The 27,716-nt window shown below is 35.4% G+C and overlaps 1 protein-coding gene across 1 annotated transcript in view; it reads left to right on the top strand.

Annotated features, from left to right (window-relative positions):
- Positions 1-27,716, top strand: part of BBS7 (Bardet-Biedl syndrome 7) — a 45,808-nt gene that overhangs the window by 5,575 nt on the left and 12,517 nt on the right. The window contains exons 3-13 of the mRNA XM_024245818.3: positions 1,964-2,026; positions 3,551-3,726; positions 6,045-6,231; positions 9,471-9,543; positions 10,173-10,289; positions 11,911-12,041; positions 16,062-16,146; positions 17,488-17,590; positions 19,308-19,500; positions 21,002-21,076; positions 25,312-25,377. Coding sequence (XP_024101586.2) covers positions 1,964-2,026; positions 3,551-3,726; positions 6,045-6,231; positions 9,471-9,543; positions 10,173-10,289; positions 11,911-12,041; positions 16,062-16,146; positions 17,488-17,590; positions 19,308-19,500; positions 21,002-21,076; positions 25,312-25,377 — 1,269 coding nt within the window. The remainder of the gene's footprint in view (positions 1-1,963; positions 2,027-3,550; positions 3,727-6,044; positions 6,232-9,470; positions 9,544-10,172; positions 10,290-11,910; positions 12,042-16,061; positions 16,147-17,487; positions 17,591-19,307; positions 19,501-21,001; positions 21,077-25,311; positions 25,378-27,716) is intronic.

The raw sequence follows: 27,716 nt of genomic DNA, 5'->3' as shown, positions 1-27,716 counted from the left end.
AAAAAAAAGAGAAGAATGAAATCCTATCATTTGCAGTAACATGGATGGAACTGGAGGACATTATGTTAAGTGAAATAAGCCAGGAACAGAAAGTTGAACACCACATGTTCTCATTAATATGTGGAAGCTAAAAAAAGTTGGTCACGTTAAAGTAAAAAGGACAGAGAATACTAGAGGCTGCAAAGGGTAGAGGGAAGGGAGGGATAGGGAGATATTTATTAAAGGATATAAAATTATAGCTAGATAGGAAGAATAAGCTCAAGTAGTCTATACCACTATAGGATGACTATAGTTAACAATATATAGTTTCAAATAGCTAAAAAGAATATATTGACTGATCCCAACACAGAGAAATGATCAGTATTTTAGATGATGGATATGCTAATTATCCCAGTGTGATCAGTATATGTTATATGTATTGAAACATTGCTATGTACCCCATGAATATGTACAATTGTTGTCAATTAAAAAATAAAGAATAAAAAAGATAAACCAACAGATTTCTGATTGTCATTTATTGTATTAAGTCTACTAGATTAGTACTTCTCAAAATTTTTGGTCTCAGCACCCCTTTACACAATTAAATGATTGAGGATCCCAAAGAACATTTGTTTATGTAAGTTGTATGTATCAATACTTACTATATTAAAATGAAAACTAAGAAATGCTTAAACTATTTTATTTTTAAAAATTAACTCATTACATGTTTACATAACATGTCTTTATGAAAAATAACTGTTTTTCAAGACAAAAAAGAATTTAGTGAGTATAGTGTCATTACATTATACTTTTTGCAACTTGTTTAATGTCTGGCATAAGCATGCACACATAGATTTTCATATTTGTTTACTGCATTCAATCTGTTGCGCTATGTTGTTTTGGTTGAAATATTTGAAGAAAATCCAGCTTACACAGATACATAGTTGGAAATAAGGAGGGGTATTTAAATAGCTTTTTCAGATTATTGTGACTCTTTCTGTTTGATACTATGCCTAAACTTGATAAGTAGTAGTTTCTTAAACCAGAGCTCCCAAAGTTTTTTAGCACCAGGAACCAGTTTCGTGGAAGACAGTTTTTCCACCAATGGGGCTGGGATTGTTTTGGGATGAAACTGCGTTCTACCTCAGATCATCAGGCATTAGTTAGATTCTCATAAGGAGCATACAACCATGCGCAGTTCACAATAGGGTTTGTGCTTCTATGAGAATCTAATGACGCTGCTGATCTGACGGGAGGCGGAGCTCAGTCTGTAAATGATCACTTTCCCGCTGCTCACCTCCTGCTATGTGGCCTGGTACCCAGCAGGCCATGGACTGGAACTGGTCCAAGGTTGTTTGATAGCTCCTTTTGAGGAAGAAGTGTTAAAATGTCCCTCTATATTTATTTCAAAATAATTCATTGTCTACATGTTGCTAATTGTTGAAACTAGGTGATAGGCACATGATAATTCATTATAATATTTTGTGTACATTTTCATACATTAAAATTTTTCTTTTAAAAAAGGTGTTTAAAATTATTAAATATGTCAGTCACAACTTTGATAATCTGTTTTAAAAGTTAATCTTAAAATGTTCTTATGCTCCAGTTATGAAAAAAAAATTACTTTGTAGGCATTTCTGTCCATAATTCTGTTGTCCGGCAGTATACCTTCATAACAGCCTGCATGTGGACTCCCAGAACCTACAATAAAAGTTGAAAAAAAGCAAAACAAAACATATTGTGTTGTCCTATTAGCATTATAGGAACAAAATCTATGGCCAATTACTTTTCTAATGACTCTCCATATCCTTCTCTTTTGGCTCTTGTTCTTTTGAGGATTATTTTTTGTGGGGGTGTCTTTCCTAGATTTTCTGATCTCTATTAAGTCAGTATTTATAAATTAAGAATCTTGCTTTCCCTGTATATAATTATTAGGTCATAATATTAATAATAGTAATTTTAGATTCTCTTCCATCTGTTACAGGTGGTTATTGGAGATCATGATGGGGTAGTTATGTGCTTTGGCATGAAGAAAGGAGAAGCAGCAGTAAGTATAGCTTTGTGAAGGGGAAAAATGGTTTTCTAAAAGAGAATGCACTATTTATTGAATAATATTAGGTTAAAAATTTCCTAAAATACAGGTAATGGAAAATGGGTTCTGAGGTAAATAGTTATGTGAGGTATGAGTCTGCGTGTAGCACAAAAGTAATTTGCTAGCTAGTTGTAAGGCACCTTTGGCATCCTGTGGTCGTGGGTTACTTTTCTATGCTGTGTAATATATTACCTTAAATTTAGGGCCTTAACACAACACACATTTATTATCTAACAGTTTCTGTAGCACAGGAGTTTGTGCTGAAGGTTTCACACAGCTGCAATTTAGGTGTCAGCTGAGCTGTGTTCCTTTCTAGAGTGTGGGGTCTTATTCCAAGCTCATGTGGTTGTTTGCAGAATTCAGTTCCTTGCTATTATAGGACTGAGGTCCCCACTTTATTAACATCTGTAAACCAGGGGCTGCTCTCAATTCCTTGAGGTCTCTACAATTTCTTGCTCTGTGGTTCTCTCACAGTCCTTCTCACAACATGGTAATCTAATTCATCAAAGCCCGCAGGAAATTTCTCTAGTCTGCTAAGTATATCTTACGTAGCATAATGTAATCATGGAAGCAACTAACCCACAGCCTTTTCCACTTAATTTAACCTAATCAAGGAAGTTATTACTATTACATTATCATATTTACAGATCATAATTAGAAACTTAGAATGATGAGTCTGAGATGTGAATTCTGGTATTCATTATATATTATATGGAATTTCCAAAAAGATGAAGAGAATAAAAACTACCAGAAACTCAGTGTTTCCATTATTCATACTCTCCCAGATATCTTATTCTCTGTATATAAAGTCATGGGGAGGAAGTGGAGAAGAAGCTGGTGCAAATAATAAAATGGAAAATAACCACGAAAAAATTAATGAAATGAATGTTGTTTTCAGTTAAATAGATATATGATTATAGATGGTAAGTCATACATTCACATTTTCAGTAAATTCTACAGTCCTTTACTATTAAAATTTATAAAAATTGTAAAGAAGCCAGGAAAGATTAGTTTTAAAAGATGATTGAAGTGTAAAAACCTGTTCATTGGACCTCATTAAAGAATTTGCCAAATGGACTTTCCTGTTCGTAGGAGTATTGTTAAGCCAATGCCTCTAAAACTTCAATATGCATAGGAACCAGCTGGGGAATCTTGTTAAAATACAGATTCTCATTCAGTTGATCTGCATTTTAAATAAATTTAGTGATGCTAACATTGCTGCTTAGTGAACTGTACTTTGAATTACAAGGATTTAGATTTCAATGGCATTCAAATATGTGTGGGAATATATATTTAAAAGTTAAGTATAGCAAAAAACCTGAAGACGTACTAAAGTATATAGATTATTATCTAAAATTATTTCTGTATAGTGGAACTATAGTATTTTGCAAATTTAACATCATAACATTTTCTATTGTAAAGGAAAAAATGGTCACAATAAAGTAATTTGTGTACTTTTTTCCTGAATGATTTTTTCAGGCAGTGTTCAAGACTTTACCGGGGCCGAAGATTGCAAGGCTGGAACTGGGAGGGGTTCTCAACACACCTCAGGAGAAAATTTTTATTGCTGCAGCATCTGAGATTAGAGGCTTCACAAAAAGAGGAAAACAGTTCCTCTCCTTTGAAACAAACCTCACTGAAAGCATTAAAGCTATGTATGTCTAGTGTTCTTTTTTGTATTTTTACATACTTATTTATAATATTTTGGATAGATGTAAGGCAACTGATTAAGTATCATATCTTAATAGGCTTTCTGGAAAATAAAATTAACTAAAGGTATTTTATTAGTCAGAAACTAAATTTGACCTACAATCAATATTAAATTGGTTGTTGAAATTTTTTTTAAAGAACTTTATGGTATTTATACAATCATTTTTGACTACTTGGTTCAGTTTGATTCATGATCAAGGTATGGAAAAAATTGAAAATAAATCTAGATATTTAGCTTTATGTTCCTTGGCTATTTTTGATAGTTCTGGTTTTCAGGTAGCATCATTATGTTAAAAGGCTGGCTGTCAAAGTTAGTGATTACCAATAGGGTATAATTTCAGGTATATCAGGTAAGACTCTAAGTGAAATATAGCTCCCTAAATGGCTTCCTGATATGTGAGATTTTGCAATTCAGATTTTAGTTTTTGAATCACAGGGAGCTGAAAAGGGCTTTAAAATTCATCTAATTCACTATTTCTTAAATTTGCTACTTAGAAGAATCCCTTGGGCCCCTTAAACAATTCCTCGTCCCACCTTATACCTACCGAATCAAAATAAGCAGGAGTAGGTTTTATTTTTATTTTTTAAGTTCTTCCTTTGAATCTAGTGCAGTCAAGTTATATAATCAGCCAGACTCTTAGGCTAGAAACAACTGATTCAGCCCAAAGTTTTGTATAATGCACAGCACATCTCCTGATGTTTGGGATGTAAAACATTGGCTTGGTGAAATTGGATAACAATTAAACAATGATAAGTGGAAATATGTAATTTCAAATGGTTTAACAAGAATAGTAACACTTTTGAAATACACTTGTATATAGACATGGCCAGTGATAATTGTGAAATACTGAAAGTAATGTGTTAATAGCATAACTCTACATTCGGACAGTTATATGGATAGTAGTGTGAGAAAGATAGTTTCTCAGTAATAGTCTAAGTGATTTCTTAAATGTTTTTACTAGAGTGGCAAAGATGGGATAGAAAAGGTCTTTACTCAATTTTTGAAAACTGATTGTCTGAATCCCCACATTTGTAAGGTTTTACAGGAAAACAAAAGTTATAACTTGAAGATATTCGGTAAGGAAACTGACCACTTAACATTAGTCACCACATATCCTTTCCTGCTTAATGTTGCCATGTATTCCCACTCATGTCAACAATAGAGATTGCTAAATAGTACTTTGGCCAATATAATGCAAATATAATACAGATTGGTTTCAAAATGGAATTTAAAATTTTGAAAAACATAGAGAATTTCATGAAATTGATAAAAATAGTAAGAGGACTATTCAATCATATATAGAGCCACAAAGTGAGGCCACTTAATAACTGAAGAAGAGAAAATCAGGGAGGATTATTGTAGGATAAGCTCTTCAGAGAATAATTTTAATATAAAATTTTTAAATAGAACTTGGAGGTAGAGGAATACATGAAACATTCAAATAAAATTACCCTCTTTATGATAAATATGGTAATAACAACCTAGAAGTGAAAAATATATCACACTTAAATATAATTTTTGTCAAGACATTTTAGCTCACCCAAGTAAAAACTCAGTTCAGTCTAATAATTAGAATATAGTTATGACTATTGACTAAATTTTGTTGTGTAATTTGAAATAAACTTGTTTTCATTTCTTTTTTCAAGATAAAGTTCTAGTGAAATCATTTTTTTTCTGCTGTTTATCATTTAGTTTGAGGTAGAATCACTTAAAATAGACTTTTTCAGGCAATTTAGTGTGGTAGTAAGAAAGCTAACTCGAGCAAAAAACTGAGTTGCAGTCTAATCTACTACTTAATACTTAGGTGCCATTAGGCAAGTTATTTAACACTTTATTATTCACCTGTAAAAAGGAATAATAATGGTCCTTATTTTATAGAGTTACAATGATTAATTGATCTAATACATAAAAATCACTTAAGATAGTGCTTGGCACATAGTACACAAAGAAGTCATTTTTTGATGTATTAATTGTCTTTGGATATATACAGTTAAATTATCATTATCTTGTCTTTGTTTTCCATTTTTCTGAGCTCAGTTTTTATTGAGAAGCCTGAGGCCTTAACATCCTCATTTTCAGCTTTCAAAATCAAAAACAGTGTTATACCAAAAAGACTAGGAATTAACTAGGAGAAAGTTTTAAAAACTGTGTTCTCTAAGTCTATAATAAAATGTTAGTAAACTGTATACATTTTTCTGTTTTTATCTCTGAAAAAAATTCAGTACCTGTGCTTTTTAAAAATTACTATTTTAATGTTCTCAGGCACATATCTGGCTCAGACCTCTTTCTCAGTGCAAGTTACATCTATAACCATTATTGTGACTGCAAAGACCAACATTATTACCTTTCTGGGGATAAAATCAATGATGTGATCTGCCTTCCAGTGGAAAGATTATCTCGTATCACACCTGTATTGGCCTGCCAGGACAGAGTGCTCCGAGTTTTACAGGTTGCTGTTATTAGTATTTTTCTAATTTTTTATAATTTATGTGAAAGAATATCGATGAACATTATGTACTTGAGATAAATAACTGTAGTGGTTACTGTTTTAAGTGCTTTTATAAACATGTGGAAACAATTTTTAAATAATTTGACATGTTAATTTTTTTAACTTGAGTCAAATGTGTTCTTTTGTAAGTTTTTAGAGAAGCATATTTGGAAGAAAAAGGGTGTTTTTTGCCTCACCATACACAATTTCTGAGCTATTATCAGAATGGGGTACTTTGACTACAGAGAACCTTTACCTGCCTTTTTGTTTTGTTTTCTTCTTCCATCACCTTTATCTTCCCCAAAAAATCAAATTAAAGGAAGAAATTGGGTTGGAGGGAGGATGTTATATAACTTGAGTTTATCCAGTGTTTATGGAAGTATATGGAATAAGCACTCAGTAAATATATGTTGGAGAAGTAAATGAGTGATAGAGGGAGAATTCATTTTGATGTCCTTATATTTCTGGTAAAAACTACGATTGGCTAAAACAACTGCTTCAGGTCATTGTTATGAGTAATAATAGTTACCACTATATCTTCTTGAGAGTGACTTTCAATAAAATACATGCACACACACACACACACACTCTACAGGATGCTTAAAATAATGTTTAAATGTAAACAGCATGTAACAGGTAGATGAACTAGATCAGAAACAGGCTGATATAGTTGGTGCAGTTGATGAAAAAGTTGAGCTGTGAAGTCCATGCCACCACAGGCTATCTCACTCTTTGGAATTCCATAGTCAGATGGCCATTTCTTGGCATCAGCCCTTTTGTGAAAGGAAAGATCCAGTGAGTCTATGAGGTTTTTACCCCCCAGGGACAAAGTAATGTTAAAGGTTCATTTTAGGCCGGGCATGGTGGCTCACACCAGCACTTTGGGAGGCTGAGATGGGAAGATCATTTGAGGCCAGGAGTTTGAGACCAGCCTGGCCAACATGGTGAAACCCCGTCTCTACTAAAAATACAAAATTAGCCGGGTGCAGTAGCACACACCTGTAATCCCAGTTACTCAAGAGGCTGAAGCACGAGAATCACTCGAACCCAGGAGGCGGAGGTTGCAGTGAGCTGAAATTGCACCACTGCACTCCAGCCTGGGCAACAGAGGGAGACTCCATCTCAAGAAAAAAAAAAAAAAGGAAAAAAGAAAGAAAAAAGGTTCATTTTAGAGTTACGAATGATTAATTTCCCCTGTAGCCTATGCTTTTAAATATGAATTGTTTTGAACAAGGCTTTTAACAGGAGCTGTTTAGCATTCAATTAGAAATTGACTGAATTCTAGGATTCTGCTTTGACAAGAGATCCATATGCTTATTATTTTTAAAATAATTACTAAAGATCTGTAGAAAATAAAGTTGAAGTCTTTCCCTCTGCACTGCATAATTTTTTCTCACTCCCCATCTATCTCTGTGAATAATCCATTTCTTCAGAGGTTGCCTCTTTTTAACAGTTTTGTGTATATTCTTTTGTGTTTGTATAGTTACGTGTAGATATCTGTAAATTTTAATATGATATTTTAAATAAAAGATAAAACAGGCTGGGCACAGCGGCTCAGGCCTATTACCCCAGCACTTTGGGAGGCCGAGGTTGGAGGATCACTTGACTCCAGGAATTCAAGACCAGCCTGGGCAACATAGCGAGACCCCCATCTCTTAAAAAAAAATTTAGCTGGGCATGGTGGTGCATGCCAGTAGTCCCAGCTACTCAAGAAGCTGAGGTGGGAACATCATTTGAGCCCAGAAGGTCGAGGCTGCGGTAAGCTATGATCACACCACTGCAGTGCACTCCAGCCTGGATGACAGAGTCAGATCCTGGCTCAAAAAAAAGATAAAGCATATGGCTTTCTTATGTTTTCTAAATAAACATTACACTTTTTTTAGGCCTGGTGTGGTGGCTCACGCCTGTAATCCCAGCACTGTGGGAGGCTGAGGCAGATGGATCACCTGAGGTTAGGAGTTCAAGACCAGCCTGGCCAACATGGCAAAACTTTGTCTCTACTAAAAATACAAAACTTAGCCAGGCATGTTGGCCTCCACCTGTAATCCAGCTACTCGGGCAGCTGAGACAGGAGAATCACTTAAACCCGGAAGGTGGAGGTTGCAGTGAGCTGAGATCACAACATTGCATTTCAGCCTGGGCAACAGAGTGAGATTCCATCTCAAAAAAAAAAAAAATTAAAAATGTCATACCATATTAACTATAATTTTGCAAATTGTGTTTTCTTTTTTTTTTTGAGACAGAGTCTTGCTCTGTCGCCCAGGCTGGAGTAGTGGTGCAATCTTGGCTCACTGCAACCTCTGCTTCCCGGGTTCAAGCGATTCTCCTCCTTTAGCCTCCTGAGTAGCTGGGATTACAGGCGTTCACCACCACACCTGGCTAATTTTGTATTTTTAGTAGAGACAGGGTTTCACCATGTTGGTCAGGCTGGTCTCGAACTCCTGACCTGATGATCCACCTGTCTTGGCCTCCCGAAGTGCTGGGATTACAGGCGTGTGCCACCACACCCGGCCCATTTTGCAAATTTTGCTTTCATTGAATTATATAGATCATGGATATTTTTTCCATGTGAGTATAAGTACTTCTAACTCATTCTTTAACAGCATCACAAATACTGTGCCCAAAATGACAAACATTACAAGTAGCAAAATTGAAAAACTGATAAATATATAAGGACCTAACTTGTTTTTTTATCTAAGTAGCAGGTCATTCAGCCTCTGACTGGAGCAGATTTTGGGAATACCCAAAGGCAAGGCCAAAATTTTCCTTAGGAAGTAACTTTGTGTCTGTTAAAATATTTGGATGTATTCCAAGTTAAAGACTTCCAGTTAACCTAGAGAGGACAGAGGGAATAATTTGTTCCTAGAGACTTGATAGGAAAATCTGCCAGTGTCAAGTTTTCAGGCAAACAATGTATTTAAAATGTATTAAAGGTAGAGAATATTTTAAATGTTTTCTCCTTGGTCTTTACATTTTATATATATATATATATATGCATATATATATATATGTTGTTTTCAAATCAGTTGATATATGCAAAATTGCTAACAAATGCAAGTTGTATTCATAACCTAATTTTTAAAGCAATTTTATTCTAGGTGTTACTAAGAGTACTGTATTTGAATATTGATGTTATTCATGAATGCCTCTATTATTTTCAGTTTGTATTCTGTTTCAGTTTTTAAATACTTCTCCTTCAGGGATCTGATGTGATATATGCAGTTGAAGTTCCTGGACCCCCTACTGTCTTAGCACTACATAATGGAAATGGCGGTAATCAGGATTTTATTTTTCACAAATCAACTATGTGTTTTAATATTAAGTGAAAATGGGAAATTGTAGAAAGGACATAAACTAGAATTGAGACAGTTGTCTTTCTGGTAACTTGCCAGTAACTAACAGCACGAGCTATTGAACTTTTAATTCTCTGTTTTTTTCTTTTTTAGGGGGCTGGGGGGCAGGGTCTCACTCACCACGGCCTTGACCTCCCAGGCTCAAGGGATCCTCCCACCTCAGCCTCCCTAGTACTGCAGGCGCACACCACCATGCCCGGCTAGCTTTTTGGTATTTTTTATAGAGACGGGGTTTCGCCACGTTGCCCAGGCTAGTCTGGAACTCCTGGGCTCAAGGGATCCTCTCACCTCAGCCTCCCAAAGTGCTGGGATTACAGGCATGAGCCACGGCACCCAACCTAGTTTCTTCATCTTAAAATTATATAATGGGGAAACATCTTATCTCTTATAGCTATAAAATTGTGTGAATATATAACCATTCTCAAAAATTAAGTTTTACATCTTTTTATAGTGTTTTTTAAAATGAGATTTTTACATAACAATATTTTAATTTTAAAGAGATTACTAATTGTAGGATAAATATAATATGTTGACTTTAATTATAACTAGGTGACTCTGGAGAAGACCTTTTGTTTGGGACATCAGATGGAAAACTTGCGCTTATTCAGATTACTACATCCAAACCAGTACACAAGTGGGAAATTCAAAATGAGAAAAAGAGAGGAGGTATGCTTTTCATGTAGTTCAGATTCTGAGGTGTCAATGATTATTAAGTATCTTAAATTATATAATTTATTCTATTTTATGTATTTATACTACATAGCAGACTTAGCAATTCACACCTTGATTTATCTAGTATTTGTTTATTTGTCAGGTCTATTATACTATTGGCATAATTTTTTAAAAGTAAGAAATGCTGATAGTAATTTGGTATTGATACGTTTTTATAGGCTAATATCATTTTATGCTAAAATCCAATTTTAATTGGATTTTAATTGTCTGAGGTAATTTAGTTGTCTGAGGTACAGAATTAATTGGAATCTGGGAGTCTTTGTTATGAGGCAAAGAAGAAGTGCAGTGGGTCAGAGAATATTCCTGTTTTCTAAGGAATTTATACCTTTCTAAGGAGAATTTGTAACTGATTTGGTAGGTAGTGAGATGCCTATGTATATGTTCAGGATGTTCACATATTCATTTATTCCTTCAACAAATACTTATTAGGAGAGACAGAGTAAAAACAAATAAATACATAAGACAGCTTTACCTAGTCACCTGAAGAAAATAAAACAGGGCTGTGTATTAGAGAGTGATGGTAGAAGGAGGAGGGTCACTTTTAGACCAGGTAGTCAAAGATAGCCTCTTAGAAGAGGTGAAATTTGAACTGAGATCTGATTGATAAGAAAAAGAGTTAGCAATATGAAGATTTGGGGAAAAAAATGTTTCAGGAAGAGGAAAAAGTAAGTGTGAAAGATTTGAGGTGGAGGTAGATTTGATTCATTTGAGGAATAGTAGGAAGGTCAGTCAGTTTGGCTAAATGCGTTAACATGGCAGGAGATGGAGTCAGAGAGGTAGAGTAGAGCCAAATTGTGTAAGCCTTGGAAAACAGTTTGAATTTTAATCTAGGTGCTGTAGGAAGTCATTAGAAAATTGTCAGTGGGAGTGTGACATTGAATTTACTAAGCCTAAACAAAACAAAGGACACTGTTTGGAGAATGGATTGGAGGGGGCGGGGGGAAGGAGGTCAAAATTGGAAGCATGGAGACCAGTTAGAAGAATTATAATTTATTCTAGTCTAGGCTAGCTTAGTCTAGGCTATCAGTAGCTGGAAACGTAGACAATTTCAGTATGTATTGTGGAGGTAGAGAAGATGGAATTTGCTAGCGGTTTTGGTATGAGGGGTGGTGAGAAAAAGAAAGAAATCAAGAGATGTAGCCCTGAGTTTTTGTCTGAGCAGCTAGGTAGAATAATTTATGGAGATGGGGGAAGACAGAGGGAGGAGCAGTATTGAGGGGGTATGGTAAAGAGGGGAATAAAGAGTTTTGTTTGGGGTATGGAAAGTTTAAGATGCAGATGTCTGTGAGAAGATACCAAATTGAATATATAAGTCTGGAGCTTTGGCCAGAGCTGGAGGGAGATATAAATGTAGGGGCCATTCTCACACAGATAATATTTAAAGACCTGGAAATAGATGAATGTGGATGGACAAGAGAAGAGCACGTGATTTTGCTCAAAGTTTTTTTGCTCACCATTCTGAGTCGGTATGTGTGTTTTTTTCATTCTTACTTGGCGTATACTTGACCATAACTATTAGTCTTCTTAATAACTTATCACATATCTCTTTTTAAAGGTATTTTGTGTATTGACAGCTTTGACATTGTGGGTGATGGGGTTAAAGATTTACTTGTTGGGAGAGATGACGGAATGGTGGAAGTGTATAGTTTTGAAAATGCAAATGAACCTGTTCTACGATTTGATCAGGTAAGTTCATTAAAAAAGACTATATGCTTATTATTTGTCAAATTATTATAGAGATGACAGATGGTTTGAATTTTATTAAGTGAAAATATATTAAAATCTTGTGTTTGGCTTAAAATATTGCTATTTTTATGTTATCAGAATCTTCTCTAGACTTCTCTTGTGTTTGAATAATAGACTCTTGCCGTTAAGCAGGATAATAAATTACTTTTTCATTATACTTTAAAATATTATGATAAGTCTCTAAAGTATTAAATATTTTGCCTTAGTTTATAATGTATAACGACACTTTATGGGAGTAATATTTATATGTTTGGTTAATATAAGTAAGTCTGTTGTTTTAAAATAATAAGATTTTAGGAATAAACTTCATATTGTTAGGACAGTATCAGAAATAACCTTAAGCAAAAAGAAAAGTAGCAGTTTCACTCCTACCCGCTCAAGGGCTGCCTGTATAAGAAGAAATACTAGATAAAAGTAATTTTAGTTCACAAATTTTAAATGTAATTAAACTCATTTATGCCAAGCTATAAAGTTACATAGAGAAGCATTCTGGCATAAATTAAATCTTTAATTTTCATGAACTAGTGTTCACCAATCCAGGGCTTCCCTATCCTGCCTCATATAGGACACACTGAGGCTATTAAACTTAAAGAAAAAAAAGAGTTCACAACTCAGTGTCAACTCTTTTTTTTTTTGGTCTAATTTCTCTACTAATGGTACCTCCCAATCCTAACTTTAACTGCAGTTCAGAAAATACAAGTGGTTTGAAGCACAGGTAAAGTATATCATTTAGAAAATATAGGGATAAAAATGTTACACAGTTGCGGTTATTTTATAGATTGGTTTCAAATTTGTTCATCTTGTTTTGGTGTAAAAAGTCATCCTGCTAATGATGCAGGTAATAGTTTAGGCTTAGAAATAATAATCCATTGTTGATGATCTGCTTTTTCTCATCAGCCCTTTGAGAAACTTTCCTATTCAGACCCCAAGTCTCCTCTTTGACTTTTATTCCAAACCCCAGAAATGTCATAGCATTTACCAGTTCTGCCAGGTCTGGCACTAAGAAATCCTATCCTCTTCATATTTCTTCTGTCTAATGACAGAAGTCCTGCTTTCAGGTTATGCTTAGGTTGGGAATACTCTGTCTCATCTTGGATTCACATTGTCACTTTCTATGTTGCTTTTCTAATCAGGAGAAGATGTACTGTCTGACACAGTCTGGACTGGTAGATGGTTGATTAATCAAAAAAGATAGTTAAGGGGTGGATCATAAAAAAGAGAAAATATGTATGCTTTAAACATTGCATTTTAACTTAAACTTGTATATTCATTTGCCAATATTTTGAGGAAGGACCAAGGTCTTTTTTTGTAAGTTTAGTTCCATGTTTTCTTACATAAAACTTATCCATACTATATTGCCCAGGATCTCTGATTTCATGGTTATAGGATCATTTCTTTCTTTCTTTCTTCCTTTCTCCCTTTCTTCCCTTTCTTTTCTTTTCCCCTCCCTCCCTTCCCTCCTTCCCTCCTTCCTTCCTTTTTTCCTTTCTTTTTTTTTTTTCCTGCTCCTTGCAGAACAGGGCTACCCCACAGGCAGTGTGCAGAGTAGCCCCGATTTTTTTATATAAGTACATAAGATAAATGAATTTCATTAAAATGTTCTATTAGCAAAAAAGTGTATAGAAATGAACAGTTAAAAAAGGAAATGAACAGTTTTAAAAAAATTTTTGTAATGTTTTCCAAGTATATTGCATTAAATATACTCTTTAAAGTTGTAATTAATAGTTCCCTGATAAACCACTCAGAAAGTGAGAATGTGCATGTTTCTATTGGTTGAGTAAAACATTCTTCTGCAAGTCAGGTGATTTCCAGTGTTTTGTGTTCAGTAAATTAAAGGAAGATCTAATCAATTTGTCAGATCAATAATAAACAATTTTTGAAGACTTTTATTATACACATCAACTGGACACTTGTTAAAAATGCAGATATTTGACCCCACCTGTAAATCTAACTTTATGTGATTTATTATAATCAAACCTTTGTTACTTGAATTTCTCAGGTAATTAGCCTCAGGAACAACTATCATAGCCTAATTTGCAGGATAGCTCAGAGGTTTGCCCCCGTAGGGTAGGTGAAGAGAACTAGAATTTTGTTGATTGTGTGGTTTAATGCTAGTGTCCCTTCCTTCCACTCCCTCCTTTAAAACAAAGGTTCTCAGCCTTGCCTGCTAAGAATTACCTACCAGAGTTTTTCAAACTGCTAGTTAAAACCAATTAGTGTGTTGCCAGTGCAGTTTTTAAAAAACAAAATAGAATAGATTAGAACATATCAGAGTATGACATAAATCTTTTAAGTTAAATACATTGCTGTATATGTTTATGTGTGAATGTATACCAGATTGTAATATAAAATTTATATTGCTTGCTTTCCAAATAGCTTGAAAGCCGCTTACCTAGAGTGTTTGTTAAAAACACAGTTTCTGGCCTGGCACAGTGGCTCACACCTGTAATCCCAGCACTTTGGGAGGCCAAGGCGGGAGGTTTGCTTGAGCCCAGGAGTTCAACACCAGCCTGGGCAACAGAGGGAGACCCCATCTCTGCAAAAAATTCAAAAAATTAGCTAGGCATGGTGGTGTACACCTGTAGTCCCAGCTACTTGGAAGGCCAAGGTGGGAGGGTCACTTGAACCTGTGACGTCCAGGCTGCAGTGAGCCATGATCATGCACTGCATTCCAGCCTGGGCAACAGATCAATGTCCTGTCTAAAAAAAAAACAAACAAAAACAAAAACAAAAAACCAGCTCCCTACAATTATTTTAAAAGAAAGAAAGAAATTAAAAAAATACAGATTCCTGGTTGAGTTACCTAAGTGGTTGTCAGACAAGTTTGGAAAGTACTGCTTAAAAGATGGTTATTATAAACCCTGAGTCATCTGAAAAAACTTGGTTTCTCTCCACAATAGCAGATTTCCTAAAGATTCCATATAGGTTACCATCTTCTTTCTTTATCTAAAAAACTATTTTGAGAATACACATAAGAGATGGTGTATGGAATTCAGATAATAGACTAAACTTACGGGGTATTTTGCTTTTTGCTTTATGCAATTTTTTTTTTTTTTTTTTTTAGACGGAGTCTCGCTCTGTCGCCAGACTGGAGTACAGTGGCACGATCTCAGCTCACTGCAACCTCCGCCTTCCGGGTCCAAGTGATTCTCCTGCCTCAGTCTCCCGAGTAGCTGGGACTACAGGCACGCGCCACCACGCCTGGCTAATTTTTTTGTATTTTTAGTAGAGGTGGGGTTTCACCATGTTGGACAGGACGGTCTCAATCTCTTCACCTCGTGATCCACCCACCTCGGCTTCCCAAAGTGCTGGGATTACAGGCGTGAGCCACCGCGCCCAGCCTTGCTTATGTAAGTTTTTAAAAAACCTTTCTTTATAAAAATAAACCGGCGGGGCGCTGTGGTTCACACCTATAATCCTAGCAGTTTGGGAGGCCAAGGTGGCAGATTGCTTGAGCCCACGGTTTGAAGACCAGCCTGGGAAACATGGCAACACCCCATCTCTACAAAAAAATACAAAAATTAGCCCAGTGTTGTGGTGCACACCTCTGGTCCCAGCTACTCTGGGGCCTAAGGCAGGAGGATCGTTTGAGCCCAGGAGGTCAAGGCTGCAGTGAGCTGTGATTGCACCACTGCGCTCCAGCCTGGGTGACGGAGGGAGACTTTGTCTCTAAATAAATAAATAAACTATTTTTGCTCATTAGGTGAGTATATCGTTAGCTGAGTGGTACCCACAAATATACTAGGGTCGTTTTGAATCTTCTTTCCCAAATTTAAAAACACTGAAGTTTCCTGCCATTTGTTCAAGATATTTTGTCTTTCTAATCTGAGTGTCTGCACATAAACATTCAGTAAATGTATGTTGAATGTCTGGAGCCAGGGAAAACGTTGTGTGGCTTATTTTAACATATCTGTGAATTTTTTAGTTACTAATGAAGTGCTTGGTCTTAAACTTTTTTAGATGTTGTCTGAAAGTGTCACATCTATCCAGGGTGGTTGTGTAGGAAAAGACAGCTATGATGAAATCGTGGTGTCCACATATTCAGGTAAAGTAAATGATAATAGGTAATTGAAGAAAGAGTCAACAACAAAAAAAATCTAAATTTAATAAACTGCTTTTGATGACTCTTTTTAAAAAAGAGTTATAGTAGTCCCCCGTTATTCATGGGGAATCCATTCCAAGACCCTCAGTGGAAGCCTCAAACCTCAAATAGTGCTGAACCCTATATATATTATATTTTTTCCTATACCTACATGCCTATGATAAAATTTAACTTATAAATTAGGCATAGTAAAAGATTAACAATAACGAATAATAAAATAGAGCAATTATAACAATATGCTTACATCACTACTCTTGTGCTTTGGGGCCCTTATTAAATAAAGTAAGGTTACTTGAACATAAGCACTGTGATACTATAACAGTTGATCTGATAACTGATTTGGCTTCTAAGTGAACAGTAGATAGGCCGCTAGCGGGTATCCTATACAGCAGATGATATGTTGGACAAAGGGATGATTCACATCATGGGCAGAATGGAGCAGGATGGCATGAGATTTTATCACCCTATTCAGAATGTTGTACAATTTAAAACTTAGGACTTATTTCTGGAATTTTCCATTTAATATGTTCAGCCTACCATTGACTATGGGTTACTAAAATGCAGAAAGTGGAATCGTGGATAAGGGGATGCTGCTGTATTAGTCAATCACTCTTACTTACAGCATTAAAAACTTTATTGGTTAAAAAATAAGGAGAAAGTGTAGGCTTCTTGATTTATAAAATAGTTGATATTTGAATAATACTTTTTAAGAGTGTTTAGCATGTCACTCTTACCTTTAAATATTAAATTATATTCCTTGATTTAAAGAGAAGTACTTATTGAGATTTATTTTATGTTTTGGACTATGTACATGTCTTATAAAAACTTTTTTTTTGAGACAGGGTCTCAAAAACCTGCCAAAACTTGCTTTTGAGTTGGTAATTTTTGCATTCTCATAGTAGTCATGTGAGAGTTTAAATTTCCATGAAAGTAATTTTTAAAAGGCAATTCTTATTTTTCAGCTATTTTTGAAATTGCTAGACTATGTTGACTTATTCCATACTTTAAGTCTGTTAAGAAGTAAAAGATTCCCTTCATTATAGTATTATAGTATTTCAGGCAAAAAAAAATGATATCGTGAAATGCTTAAGTAATTTCTCTATAGTCTGAATATTTTCCAGCTTGATTTTATGTTTTGTTTTCGAATGAAGTCCTAAGGTTAAGTTAGGCTGATATTGGTGGACAAAGGGGCATGTACATTGGAGTTTCTGCTATACAATGCATAATTTATCTTTTTAACACTAGCAGTACTAAGTGGTGCATGATTGTAATTCATCTCTACAGGCTGGGTTACAGGTCTGACAACAGAGCCCATTCATAAGGAAAGTGGACCAGGAGAAGAACTAAAAATTAATCAGGAGATGCAGAATAAAATTTCTTCCTTACGGTAACTTTGAGTTTTTTATTTGCTTTTTAAAAAATCTCATGAAGTGTGTGGTTGTTGCTTTTTATTACTTGTAGATGCAGTATATTTTATTGGAAGGAATTATGTAATTAATTAGTTTATCACCTTTTAAAATGGAAGTTTACAGTTTCGAGAAAATTAGCATAAGTGCTGATTAATATTTTGGAGATAAAAATATACTTTTTTGTATGCCTTATTCTGTATTGACTTTTTTTTAGGTCAAGAGTTGTATTTTTCTTTTTTTGTGTGTGTGTGTCATAGACACTTGTAGTGTTTTATTTTTTATTTTTCACAGACATTAGAAATAAATCAACACAGATGGCTGTATTATTTCTCATTAACTCTAACGTTTGCTGTTCCTGTGGACCCTTCTGAATCTGTAATGTTGGCTTGTAAATTTTCTTAATTGGAACTGAGTAATTTTGGCTCCCCTAGACACAGGAATTGCTTTTATGGTCTGCTCAATTTGACGTGTGCTGTGAAAAGGGGGACCTCAAACTCAAATAAAGATGCTTCATACAATTAAGACGTGGGAGTTGCTGAAACTTTTAACGACTGCTCTCCCCATTTCAACCCATGCTGACCTTTTGTGGAGTGAAGGATGATCTTTTTCTGGTGGTAGTTGAAGGCTACAGAAACTTTTAAGGCAGCAAATGCCACAAGTACTAGTAGCACAAGCCGTTTCACCAAAGCCACCAGAGAGCAAGCTGTAATGTTCATGCAAACAAGTATACCAGATTCATTCAGGATATCCTACTTTATGCAACAAGGATACAAGTATAGTTAATGTCTACTCTCACATCCTCAGTACAGTACCTTTTATTTATAACCAAGTCTACCATTTCTTTATTCCACTGAAATGTAAGCTTTATGAGAAGCTTATATCTGATTTGTTCATTTGATACCCAAACACTGCTAGGTACATAGGAGTAAATATGTAATATTTAGCAGTAAATATTTCTTTGATGAATCAATCTTTTCCTTTGTTCATTACACAGATCCCTTCCAAGCTCCTCCCTAGACTTTTCCTCCTAAATTGTGGCTAGTTAAGCCTCATGTTGTTCTATCCCAATGACTGTTTACTCCATTTGCATGTGGTCCTTCCCCTTAACTGGAGCTCTAAGCAATGCTGTAGTTCAGTCTCAGCAGAATCCTCTCCAACACTTGGTAGTTAAGCCGTACCACTGGCTCATGATCATCCTTGTGGTCCCCAAAATGCTAATGCTCTGCAGCTTCCTTTTTATTTTTTATGTGTCCCCTAATGTCTTACTGAAAGTTACATGTTTACTGGCTTCACACGTTTTGTCTCTTTTCATTAAGACTAATATGTTCTGCAATATTAGTTTCTCTTCTCATTAGTATAAGAAGTTTCTCTTCTGATTAGTACTTTATGTAACTGTAACAAGATTCCTGTGTTGAGATTGATTATTTTTTAGCCTACCATGATATTTAAAACTCTCTATTAATATTGCTAGTATGGGAATGAGTAGATATTTTAATTTTTGGGTTAAGGATAAATAATGTGGAATCATTTAGTCAGTCATAGAAGCAAAAATTTTGCTCCCTTTGTTTTTATTTTATTAGCTCAACCAATAAAAACCCATTTTGTAAAAGCAGATGTCTCAAATTTTTGTAAACATTCTAAGGACCTCAAATGTTTATGCTTATGTTTGACAAATTTGTATATGTTTTTCTCCAGGAATGAGTTGGAACATCTGCAGTATAAGGTATTGCAGGAAAGAGAAAATTATCAACAGTCTTCTCAATCAAGCAAAGCAAAATCAGCAGTACCTTCCTTTGGTATAAATGATAAATTTACACTAAATAAAGATGATGCCAGTTACAGCCTTATCTTAGAGGTACAGACTGCAATAGATAATGTCTTAATACAGGTAAGCAAAATGTCTAATTTCTTAGTTTTATGACTGGATCTATTTTGCAAACCAGTCATATGTACTAATTATTATTGAACATTTTTAGTTTTAGACAGTAATTTTATTTTATTTTTATTTTTATTTTTATTTTTTTGAGACAGAGTTTTACTCTGTCACCTAGACTGGAGTGCAGTGGTGCGATCTCAGCTCACTGTAACCTCCGACTCCCAGGTTCAAGTGATTCTCCTGCCTCAGCCTCCTGAGTAGCTGAGACTACAGGTATGTGCCACCACGCCTGGCTAATTTTGTATTTTTAGTAGAGACGGGGTTTCACCGTGTTGGTCAGGCTGGTCTTGAACTCCTGACCTCAGGTGATCCACCCGCCTCGGCCTCACAAAATGCTGGGATTGCAAGCGTGAACCACCCCATCCAGCCATAGACAGTAATTTTAAATATTTATGGCCTTTTATTCTTCCTTTAGATAATTAGTTTGCTCACAGATTATTTGAATTATATTTTTACTTTTTATTTATGTACTTAGTAAACAAAAGATGGGCTTCAGTTTTAAGAAGAGATAGAAAACACAGTAAGGTTTTTCTTCTTTGGCTACCCTCTGGGAGAATCTTAACAGAAATGTGACTTAGAAAACTACCATATTTAATGCCCTTAATAGAACATTTTTTTTTAAGCCCCAAACATTAAAGTACAGCGTGCTCATTAACCCAACAGTTTCTGGTAGGTCAACAGGCAAAGTAGAGAATCCTAAAGGGTGAAATTTAGGGATAATAATATATGACTCCATTCATCAATGTATATATTTATAGACTTATTTAAATTAGAAGGTATTCAGGAAGTAGAAAAGAATAATAGGATGAATAGAAAACAAGCAAAAGGTAGTAAACCAATCACAAAATGAGAACATAACGAATGGGAGGAAGAAAAGGTTTTAAAAGATATAATGGAGAGATCAGATTATTAAAAAAAATCTAAAGGCAGAAAACTCTCTTAAGTAATGCTAGCTCACGGGCTGTTGCATTGAACAACTCTAGGAATGCCGTTCACGTAGAACACAGTGCAACAGCTTTGTCCTACAAACTGCCTCTCCAGAGGAGACCAAAAATTATCTTCTTTCTGTGTTCCAGGTAAAATTAAAACTGATAAAAATGAACTGATACAATCAGAATGGCCATGTGATTATTTATAGCTCATGGTAACATTTTTAGCACTTTATAAAAATAAGTGGGACGATTGGACTTTTAAGGGGGTGGTGAGAGATGATATTCTGTGATTTTTATAATCCAAGTTAGAAAAAAGCAGGTGATTGTAAAATAACATTTATTCTTTATTATATTTATTTTCTAGAAGTATATACTATCAAGTATAAGTTAAGAGAATTCATACTCTCAAATTTAAAGATGAATATAAACTAGAACTAAGGAGAACTCTTAGAGAAAACATAATTTATGAACATTTTTAGGTTTTCCATCTCAACCTTCTTTTTTTTTAATATTGACTGTAGAGTGATGTTCCAATAGATTTACTTGATGTGGATAAAAATTCTGCTGTTGTTAGCTTTAGCAGCTGTGATTCTGAGGTGAGTAAAAAATATAAAAGAATTCTTCACATGCTTTCATTTCTATTATGCCATTTTGATTAAAGTCTATAGATGCTGCTAAGTTTTGATGTTTCTTTTTCATTTATTTCTTATGTAACCTTTCCTTCAAAATCTGTGTCGGTTCTCTTTCCCTGTCCTCAGTCGAGAAACCTGATGTTGTCCTAGATTCCTTCTTTTCTGTGATCTTTTACAGATTGATATCAATTATGTGAAATGCTTGGGACCAAGAAATATTTTGGATTTTGGATTTTTTTCAGGTTTTGGAATATTTGTTTTGTATTTACTGGTTCAGCACCCCAAATTTGAAAATCTGAAATTTGAAATGCTCCAATGAGCGTTTCCTTAAAGTATTACCTTGGCACTCAAAAAGTTTAGGGTTTTGGAGCATTTTAGATACTCAGTTTGGGAATGGTCAGCCTATATATCCAATTAGTCACTAGTTTCTGTCAGTTCTACCTCCATGGCTTTCATACTTCTACTTAGCTTCATTCCTACCCCTGTTAACTTAGTCCAGGCCCTTATCATGTCTTGGTTGAACTACTTTATAAGTTTCTCTGCCTCTAGTCTTGCCTCTGACTTCTAGGATATGCTGTATGTACACTACCACCAGAGACGTCTTCCTTCCTAAAACACGAACATCACTGTATCTTTCTTTTCTCAAAACCTTTTAAATATTCCTGATTTTCTGCTAGATATAAATATAGATTCCTTATTGTGGCATAGAAAACTTTCCATGATTCAGCTCTTGATTACATCTCTAACTTCTCTCTCACCGGCTGCTACCACCCCTCCCATGCACATTATTTCTGCCAAACTGAAGTTGTTAAAATTCCTGAAAATGCTATACAGTTTCACACATCCCTGCATTGGAACATGGTCTGTTGCTTCCCCCGCTCTTCCTGCCCTGCCCCACTTTTTCTAGGCTTGTTGAATGCATACTAAACTTCATTCAACAGACTTTTGTTGAGCACTTAACGTGCACAGTACCTGAGATGATCATGTGAATCAGTGCTTTTGGACATGCTTACTGTATCAATTCTTTCTGCTTAGTACTAGCCGATAAGCAGTCTCAGAGCTGGGTGTGACTCCTGAAGAGAAGTCAAGGTATAGATAAGGTTTGGATTAATTGCACTGGAGAAGGCAAGCCAGAGCAGGAGGAGATGGTAACTGGAGTTGGTGGTTGGTTATATTAATATATATTTTATTTTATTTATATGCATTGGCACTGTTGCAGAATATATTTTATTTATTTGGTTTTTGTTATTTATTTACTTTTTTAAGAGGTGGTCTCGCTCTGTTGCCCAGGCTGGAGTACAATGGCGTGATCATGGCTCGCTGCAGCCTCGACCTCCTGGGCTCAAGCAGATCCTCCCACCTCAGCCTTCCAGGTAGCTGGGACTACAGGCACAAGCCACCATGCCTGGCTGATTTTTAAATTTTTTGTAGAGACAGGGTCTTCCTATGTTGCCCAGGCTGGTCTCAAACTCCTGGGCCTAAGTGATCCTCCCACCTCAGCCTCCCAAAGTGCTGGGATTATGGCATGAGCCACCACGTCTGGCCTTATATATATATTTTTAAAAAGAAGGAATAAAAGAGTAGATAAAATAAAATATTGATAGATATAAGAATAATTTTCTTTCCTTCTTTTTTTTTTTTTTTTTTTATATGGAGTCTCACTTCATCACCCAGGCTGGAGTGCAGTGGTGCAATCTCAGCTCACTGCAGCCTCCGCCTCCCAGGTTCAAGCAATTCTCCTGTCTCAAGACTCCCAAGTAGCTGGGACTACACGCATACGCCACCACACCCGGCTAATTTTTGTATTTTTAGTAGAGATGGGTTTTTGCCATGTTGGTCAGGCTGGTCTTGAACTCCTGATGTCAGGTGATCCACCGGCCTTGGCCTCCCAAAGTGCTGGGATTACAGCTGTGAGCCACCGTGCCCAGCCTATTTTTCAATATAACTTCCTAGTAAAAATTTTATTTTTAATAAGAGATTTTATAACAGTTGTATTATATTATCAATATGTGGTTTGTCATTCCTGTTTGAAAACAAAACACAAAAGATATGGCCTACATTTTTATGATTATTTAGAAAATCAATAAACTTAAATCAAACTTAAAATCTTTGATTCTTAAGTTACTATGAAAGATTAATCTGTTTTAATTACATCACTGAAGGATTCTTTGAAATGACTATTTGATACTAATTTAAAATATATTTTCTAGGACAATGGCTTTAAAAAAAGTATGGAGGTTTCAAGTATACACAAAAGTAGAAAGACTAGTATAATAACTTGCATGTACCCATCACTAATTTTCAACATAGGGTTAGTCTTTTTTTTTTTTTAGGAGATGGGGGTCTTACTGTGTCACCCAGGCTGGAGTGCAGTGGCGTGATCGTAGCTTATTGCAGCCTGAAACTTCTGGGCTTAAGCTTATCTTCTTGTCTCAGTCTCCTGAGTATGTAGGACCATAGGCATATGCCATAATGCCCGGCTAATTTTTTTTATTTTTATTTTTTGTAGAAATGGGGCCTCACTTTGTTGCCCAGGCGGGTCTTGAACTCCTAGCTTCAAGCTGTCCTTCCACCTCCCAGCCTCCCAAAGTGCTGGGATTACAGGTGTGAGCCACCATGCCCAGCCCAGTCATTTTTTCATGCTCTTCACCCTCTCCTTCCCCACTCCCAAACCTCATCCCAGACATGTTATCTGTATCATTTATCGATAAACACTGTAGTATATAATGTTTGTTTTTAATCATACAAGAACATATTTACGGCTTGGCACCGTGGCTCATACATGTAATCCCAGCACTTTGGGAGCCCAAGGCAGGTGGATCACTTGAGGCCAGGAGTTCAAGACCAGCCTGGCCAACATGGTAAAACACCCTCTTTACTAAAAATACATAACAAGTAGCTGGGTGTGGTGGCACGCACCTGTAGTCCCAGCTATATGGGAGGCTGAGGTACGAGAGTCAATTGAACCCAGGAGGCAGAGGTTACACTGAGCTGAGATCACACCACTGCACTCTAGCCTGGGCAACACAGCAAGACTCTGTCTCAAAAAAAAAAAAAAAGAATATATTTACTTTTACATTGATCAGTCCTCTCTGTTGAGTTTAAATGATTTGAAATTTAAATGTTTGAGTTTTATATTTTATATTACCATCCTTTTTATTTCTTTGATTAATAAAAATAGAGAAATAGCAGTCTCGAAAATTACATATAAATTATCTTATGTTGCTGTGTCTCTTTTTGTAATCCATGAACCTGGCTACATTTCTCTATTTCTAGTAGTTTAATATTCAATTTCAAGAAGTTATAATATTTGAAGAAACTCCTCTAGGTTAGTTCAACAAACATGTATTAAGTGCTTACATTATGCCAGGCACTGTGCCATTTGCTGGGAACACAGAGAAGAGATATTTCTCTTTCCTGTGTAAGTATTTGTGAAAAATCTAAGAGATTCAATATCAAACTCTGCTGTATGTGCCTTTACAGTATAAACATTTTGTATTAGTCCGTTTTCACACTGCTGATAAAGACATATCCAAGATGGAACAATATACAAAAGAAAGAGGTTTATTGGACTCACAGTTCCACCTGGCTGGGGAGGCCTCACAATCATGGCGGAAGGTGAAAGGCACATCTCACATGGCGGCAGACAAGAGAAAATGAGAGCCAAGAGAAAGGGGTTTCCCCTTATAAAACCATCAGATCTTATTCACTACCATGAGCGCAGTATTGGAGAAACTGGCCCCATGATTCAATTATCTCCCACTGAGTCCTTCCCACAACACATGGGAATTATGGGAGTACAATTCAAGATGAGATTTGGATGGGGACACAGCCAAACCATATCACGTTTGGTATTTACATTGTCAGATTTTTAGAAGAATTCTTAATGTTTAAAAATGTTATTGTAAAAACTCAAGATGGAAAGAGCATGAGCTTTAGATAGGAATTTGAATTCCAGTTTCATCACTTAATGGCTTTTATTTAACTCCTCATACCCTCAGTTTCTTCATCTATTAAAATTTAATTAGTAAAACTTAGTGCATAGAGTTTTTGTAAGTATAAGTTAGAACATGTTTGAAAAGCGCTTAGCACCAATGACAGGTGCTTAAGCAAATGGTAACCATTATTATTATTGATGCCTTTTTTTTGTTGCTAAAAACATGGATTCATTCTTTTCCTCCACTTTGTATTCTTCCCAGTCAAATGACAACTTCCTTCTTGCCACTTATCGGTGCCAGGCAAATACTACAAGGCTGGAACTCAAGGTAAAAATATTAGAAATTACCTTTACTTGAATGTTTGAATTTCCTTTTTCCTGCTGGTATGTCTTACAACGTATGATATTATTTGTTTGCATTTAATTTCTCCCTGAAATGAATTGTTTGGAGTAATGAATTTTGAATGACCAGTTAGGATGTAATTTAGCCCAGGCCACAATCTCTGCTATTACTTCTTAATCACCTTCTCTAAAATTATTGATTTTATTTTTTAAATAGAAACTAGGTTTTGCCATGTTGCCCAGGTTGGTCTCAAACTCCTGAGCTGAAGCAATCCACATGCCTCAGCCTCCCAAAGTGCTGGGATTACAGGGGTGAGCCACCATGCCCAGCCTAAAATTATTGGTCTTAAAGTTTCCTGTAACTGAAAAATTTTTTTCAAATTTTCTATTATAGAAAGTTTCAAACATTTATAAAAGTTATTAATCCCCATGTATTAATCACACAGCTTCAGTAATGATCAACTCATGGCCACCTTGTTTATGCTATTCACTTACTACCCTAAAATATTTTGAAGCAAATACAAGATATTCATAATTTCATTTAGTGTGTCTAAGATAGGTACTCTCTTTTTTTAAAACATAACTACAACACTATTATCACACCTAAGAAAAATCAACAATAATTTTTTAATATTATAAGATATTTAATGTTCAGATTTTACTGATTTTTGTTTTACAGCTTGTTTAATCCAGTCATCTTTTTTTTTTTTTTTTTTTTTTTTTGAGATGGAGTCTCACTGTTGTGCTCTTGTTGCCCAGGCTGGAGTGCAGTGGCATGATCTGGGTTCACCGCATCCTCCGCTTCCCAGGTTCAAGTGATTCTCCTGCCTCAGCCTCCTGAGTAGCTGGGATTACAGGTGCCCACCACCACACCTGGCTAATTTTTGTATTTTTTTTTTTTTCGTAGGGATGGAGTTTTGCCATGTTGGCCAGGCTGGTCCTGACAGTCATCTTCTAAATTAACTTAGTTATTAAAGTATCTGGGCGTTCGCCATATATTTTCCTACCATCTGAATTTTGCTGATTGCATTCCAGTGATATCATTTATTACCATACATTCTAGAGAAAACCTTTTAAAGTTTTCTCTAGCAATTTAATGACATAGTCATTTTCGTAATTAAATACTTACCATAGCACACAAATCTGTTTTAGTTATTTATAGTGGGATTAATTTTGATAGACCTATGATCTAAAAATTAAGCACTGTAACTTTTTTCCTGGTGTTGCTGATGTTTTGAAACTCAAAGGTTTTATTTTTCAAGAGAGATGCTGTCACACAATATTTTTTTCACATCTGGTTAGGGAAGTTCCAGTTAAATATGATTTTTCCCCTAAACAATTCATTTTGGTCTGCATACATTCCCTTTTATGTACTTTGAAAGAAAAATGGAAAACTAGGATAAATTTATTTCTAAAAGAAAAAACACATTTAAACATTTTACATTGAGCAAGTTTCTGCTAATAAATTTGAAAGTCAAGTAAAAATTGATTAAAAGCAATGTTTCTCTTTTTTTTTTGAGATGGAGTCTTGCTCTGTCGCCCAGACTGGAGCGCAGTAGCGCAATCTTGACTCACTGCAACCTCCACCTCCCTGGTACAAGTGATTTTCGTGCCTCAGCCTCCCTAGTAGCTGGGATTACAGGCGTGTACCACCATGCCTGGCTAATTTTTGTATTTTAGTAGAGACAGGGTTTCACCATGTTGGACAGGTTGGTCTCGAACTCCTGACCTCAGTTGATCCACCTGCCTTGGCCTCCCAAAGTGCTGGGATTATAGGTGTGAGCCACCACGCCCGGCCGTGTTCCTCCTTTTTTAATTGGATATAATAATTTTAATGTATAGAAGAAAGACAAAATGCCTGAAAAGAGCCAAGAAAATTATGAAAAAGAAGAAAAGTAAGGTGGAACTTGCTTTGCCATATGATAAAACATACCATAAAGCTACCATAATAAAAATAATGGAGGATATTTCCAAGCCTAAATAAATAGGCCATGCAACAGAATAATCTGGAATTAGAACCCAGAATATATTTCACATTTATGGGAATTTAGTGCATGACATTTCTATTTTAATAGAAGAGAACACTTCTATTAAATCACTATTTCTATTTAAAAATTGCTGTTGGCACAACTGGCATCCATCTAGAAGAAAATTAAATGAATTATTATCTTAAGCCATATATAAAAAATAAATTCAGATGAATTAAGTACCTACTTATTTAAAGAAAGAAGACTTAATTGTCTAATCAATAATAGGTAATTGTCAATAACATATAAACAGCCTATTGTTACAATAAAAACCACCAAGTAAGGAAAATAGGCAAAG

Source organism: Pongo abelii, chromosome 3, assembly GCF_028885655.2.
Source record: "Pongo abelii isolate AG06213 chromosome 3, NHGRI_mPonAbe1-v2.0_pri, whole genome shotgun sequence".
Taxonomy (NCBI): Eukaryota; Metazoa; Chordata; class Mammalia; order Primates; family Hominidae; genus Pongo; species Pongo abelii.
The sequence above is the reverse complement of the archived record's forward strand: the minus strand, read 5'-3'. Positions and strand labels throughout refer to the sequence as shown.